The sequence below is a fragment of the Hevea brasiliensis genome, chromosome 3 (assembly GCF_030052815.1).
Source record: "Hevea brasiliensis isolate MT/VB/25A 57/8 chromosome 3, ASM3005281v1, whole genome shotgun sequence".
In the NCBI taxonomy this organism is placed as follows: domain Eukaryota; kingdom Viridiplantae; phylum Streptophyta; class Magnoliopsida; order Malpighiales; family Euphorbiaceae; genus Hevea; species Hevea brasiliensis.
The window spans coordinates 52,152,215-52,157,401 of record NC_079495.1 but is presented as its reverse complement, the minus strand read 5'-3'; the positions used below and the strand labels follow the sequence as shown (position 1 = coordinate 52,157,401).

The 5,187-nt window shown below is 35.3% G+C and overlaps 1 protein-coding gene across 1 annotated transcript; it reads left to right on the top strand.

Moving 5' to 3' along the window:
* The first annotated feature begins 3,767 nt into the window (after window positions 1–3,767).
* On the top strand, window positions 3,768–4,767 carry LOC131178379 (uncharacterized). Its single transcript, XM_058143337.1, has 2 exons — window positions 3,768–3,826; window positions 4,236–4,767. The coding sequence occupies exons 1-2, from the start codon at window positions 3,768–3,770 to the stop codon at window positions 4,765–4,767; spliced, it is 591 nt and encodes a 196-aa protein (XP_057999320.1).
* Window positions 4,768–5,187: the final 420 nt, after the last annotated feature.

The window sequence follows — 5,187 nt, the reverse complement described above, 5'->3', positions numbered from 1 at the left end:
GTCAATCTATTGTGATCAAGTATGCTTGCAAGGATATTGGTTGGTGGTAGTTGTTGTGCGCTCATTGTTATCAGAAGAATAACTGCAAAAAATAACTAGATTAATTAGTAAATGTATCATGTAATTAACCAAAATGATTATGGTCTTTTAATCAAATTGGTCCTCCCACTAACTTAGCGAATCCTACACTTCCAAAGTAGGAAACAAAAATCCTAGTTGGATGGATTTCTAGTGGGTGATTAAATTCTAATAGTCTTATTGATCATCCTTAGGCACATCCATTATTGAAATTACAATAAACTGTAAGTGAGCAACTCCTTGCCCATCACATCTCATGTGAGGTTCAATCTTTTACTTAGCCCCTAATGCTTAAAATCTCAGGCACATCCATTATTGACTTATCTTGCATTAGTTAAGTTGATCCCATTGAGCCAGTAAACATGCAAATAATTTTAATGTCTTCAGGCACATCCATTATTGGCCACCAAACCATTTACATATTTATAACATCTCATGCTTAACAATTATTCTTAAGAAAATCTCTTAAATTAATTGCATCATATGCAAGTATTTAAAATTTCTTAAAATAATTGCCTCAATGGAGGGCCCATGATATAATTATTTTAATTATACCATTTCCAACTTAATCATTTGTTTAGAAGATTTAGTGGTCGGCCTAATTACTATTATAGTCTTACTTTGCACATTATCCAATTAGCATGCATATATCATATACTTCCATACATTCCCATACATCACATGTATATATGGATAAACATATAATATGGTATGATCATGGACTTTCTAAGGGATTCAATTCTGAGCCACTAAGAATTGAATCAGGGCATTCTTAGGTGCATTTCATTCATTCATATTATAAGAGTTGCTGAAGGAGTACATAATCAACACTTGATCTTGAATTCGTCTCACTGGTCCCACCAGTGGGACCAGTGGGACTACATCAAGATAAAAAGTTGATTTATGTACTCCGTCAGCATCTCTTGTAATAGAATAGATGAAATGCACCTAGGAAATGCCTTAATTCAATTCTTGGTGGCTCAGAATTGAATCCCTCAGAAAGTCCATGATCATACCATTTTATTTAATTATCCATGTATGCATGTTTGCTATGGCATACGACCTAATACTAGCAAATACCTACTTTATAAAAAGAGAGTCATATTTAGTGACTTTCAAAAGTGGGCAACATAGAAGCCAAATTGACTTTCTCTTAACTAGGAAGACAAATAGAGCTCAATGCAAGGATTGCAATGTCATTCCAGGAGAGGCTTTAACAAGTCAGCATCGGTTGGTGGTCTTGGATGTCAAGTTTAGGAACAATTCAAGTAAGGTCAGAAGAAATAGTGTAGCTCGAACAAAGTGGTGGGAGTTCAAAGGAGTAAAGCAAGTGAAGTTCAAAAATGAGCTTCTCGAGTCCGAAGTATGGAAGCTAGATATGGAGGCCAATGATATGTGGATACAAATGGCATCAAAGATTAGAGAAATAGCTAGAAAAGTACTTGGAGAGTCTAAAGGACATGGACCACCCTCAAAAGAGAGATGGTGGTGGAATGAGGAAGTACAAAAGGCAGTGAAGAGAAAAAAGGAATGGTATAAGAAATTACCTAAATGTGATAATAATGAGGCATATGAACAGTACAAGATAGCAAAGAAAGAGGCAAAAAAGGCAGTTAGTCAAGCAAGAGCACAGACCTTTGAAAAGTTATATGAGAAACTTGGAACTAAAGAAGGGGAGAAAGATATTTATAGATTAGCAAGGAGGAGAGAAAGGAAATGTCAAGATCTCAATCAAGTTAGGTGCATAAAGGATAAAGAAGGAAAAGTGTTGGTGAAAGATGAGGACATTAAAGAAAGATGGAGAAATTATTTTAATGATCTCTTTAATAATAGTCAAAATGGTAATAGCGTGAATAAAGATTATAGAACAATAGAAAAGAATGTGAATTATACTAGAAGGATTAGATCTTTAGAAGTAAAGGAAGCACTTAAGTTAATGAAAGTGGGTAAAGCCTGTGGACCCGATGAAATACCAATTGAAGTGTGGAAGTATTTGGGAGATATGGGAGTGGCATGGTTAACTAAATTATTTAATAAGATTCTAAACTCAAAGAAAATACCTAATGAATGGAGAAAGAGTATTTTAATACCTATTTTTAAAAATAAGTGAGACATACAGAGTTGCTCAAACTATAGGAGAATTAAACTCATGAGCCATACTATGAAGTTGTGGGAGAGAGTTGTGGAGCATCGACTACGTCATGATACTTCTATCTCTCTCAATCAATTTGGTTTCATGCCCATTGCTCAATTATGGAAGCGATCTTTCTCATTAGAAGCTTGATGGAGAAATATAGAGATGTGAAGAAAGATCTACACATGGTTTTTATTGATTTGGAGAAGGCTTATGATAGTGTTCCAAGAGAGCTATTATGGAATGTGTTAGAACAAAAGAGGGTATCTATTAGGTACATACAAGTATTGAAAGATATGTATGAAGGAGCAACTACTATTGTGCGCACAGTGGGAGGGGACACAAGAGATTTTCCGATCTCTATTGGATTACACCAAGGATCAGCCATAAGCCCTTACTTTTTTACATTAGTTTTAGATGAACTGACGAAACATATACAAGAGAGTATTCCTGGGTGCATGATGTTTGCGGATGATATTGTTCTGATAGATGAGACATGAGAAGGAGTCAATAGAAAGCTAGAACTTTGGAGAAGTACTCTAGAGTCAGAGGGTTTTAAGTTAAGTAGAACGAAGATAGAATACATGCATTGTAAGTTCAGTGAAAGCCAAACTGGTGATAGGGAAGGAGTTAGTTTGAATGGAGTGATACTGCCCCAAAGTAATCACTTTAAATATCTAGGCTCAGTACTTCAAGTAGATGGGGGATGTGAGGAGGATGTTAGTCATAGGATTAAAACCGGATGGTTGAAGTGGAAACATGCCATGAGAGTTTTATGTGATCGTAAGATTCCCAATAAATTGAAAGGAAAATTTTACCGTACAGCCGTACGACTGGCTATGTTATATGGTAGTGAGTGTTGGGCACTGAAAGAGTCATATGCATCTAAGATAAGAGTTGCAGAGATGAGAATGTTAAGGTGGATGAGTGGCCATACTAGACTAGATAAAGTCCATAATGAGAGTATTAGAGAAAAGGTAGGAGTGGTGCCGATTGAAGATAAGTTGAGAGAAGGGAGATTGAGGTGGTTTGGTTATGTGAAGCGTAGAGATACGGAGGCTCCAGTTAAACAAGTAGAGCACATTAGGTTAGAGGATAGAAAGAAAAAAAGGGGTAGACCTAAATTAACTTGGAGGAGAGTAGTACAACATGACCTAGAAGCATTACACATTTCTGAGGATTTAACCCAAAATCATTCAGAATGGAGAAAGCGAATCCATATAACAGACCCCAAATTTTTGGGATAAAGGCTTAGTTGAGTTGAGTTGAGTATCCATGTATGCATGAGATGTATATGAATGGATGCTTGTATGAGATATATGCATGCCAAATGGATAATGTGCAAAGTGAGACCTTAATAGTAATTAAGCCGATCACAAAATCTTCCAATTCAATGATTAAGTTGGTAATGATATAATTATGGTAATTATATCATGGCTCTCCACTAGGGCAATTAAATTTAGAAATTTTAGATAATTAGACTGTCAGCTATGGTTACATAGGGATGGTTTTCGTAGTCTAAGAGATTTTCTAAATTTAATTGTTAAAGCATGGGATGTTGCGAGCATGTGGGTACTTTGGTGATCAAGAATGGATGTACCTGAGGTCATCAAGGTTCAAACTTCGATACTCATTGGCCTAGTCGACTCAACTTAACTAATGCAAGAAAGGCCAAGAATGGATGTACCTGAGGTTTTGAGTATTAGGAACCAAAATTTATTGATTGAATTTCACATAAGATGTGATAAGCAAGTGTTGTTCATTTATATGTTGTTAAAAGTATCCAAGAAAATGTGATTTAAGGATATTTAATAGTCTATAAGAATTCAATCACCCACTAGAAATCGATCCAACTAGGATTTCTGTTTCCTACTATGGAAGTGTAGGATTCGCCAAGTTAGTGGGAGGACCAATCTGATTAAAAGACTATAATTATATTGGTGGTTAATTTACTTGATACAAGATGACTAATTTGAATCTTGCTTTTTTTGCAGTAATTAAATCTGATAATTATGGCATAAAGGTTTAACCCGTTATCACGCATATTAGATGACAATAGGCTCACTGGACCTAACTTTTATGATTGGCTAAGGAATTTGAGAATTGTTCTTAATCTTGAGTGTATAGGATATGTTCTTGATTCTAAGATTCCTAGTGCACTACCACCTAAGGCCACAGAAGAAGAACATGACACTTTGAGAAAGTGGCATGAAGATGACATGCAAGCCAAGTGCTATGTGCTTGCTTCAATAACTAATCAGTTACAGAAGCAGCTTGAGAAAATGCAAACATCTTTTGAAATTCTGAGTCACCTTCGAGAGTTGTTTGGTGAAAACAGTAGGTTGGCTAGATATGAGATATCTAAACAACTGTTCAGAATGAAAATTCATGAAGGCCAAGATGTGGGAGAACATGTCCATACCTTGATCCAGCTTATAGAGCAGCTTGAGGCATTAGATTTTTCCATGGACTTTTCTCTTCAAATGGATTTGATCCTTCAATCCTTGCCAGAGTCTTTTAGAAGCTTTATCACAAACTTCCATATGACTAAATAAGGATGTGGCACTTATTGCTTCTTCTTCTTCTGGTAAGACCAAGAAGAAGAAGAAAAGCAACAAGAAGAAGCCATTTTCTGTCCCTAGTCCTTCTGGTAGAGTGGGCAAAAAGAGAAAAACTATAAAGAAGAAAGCAGAAACAACTCCTGCTGACAAAGGAAAGTGTTTCCACTGTCAAAAGGTGTAGGAGCGGAAGCATGAAAATTATTAGATTAGAACATTGATTTCAAAAATTTTCTTTTAGGGTCTCATATATCATGCAAGATTTATTATGTACCTAATTAATTTCAATGTTTAATTGCATATTAAACTCTTTTAATATGTATTAGGATCTATATTTACCATTTAAGATTTTAGAATTAACAAATTAATTCATTAGAACCCTAGATTGATACAAGTATATGTGCACTAACCTTTTAA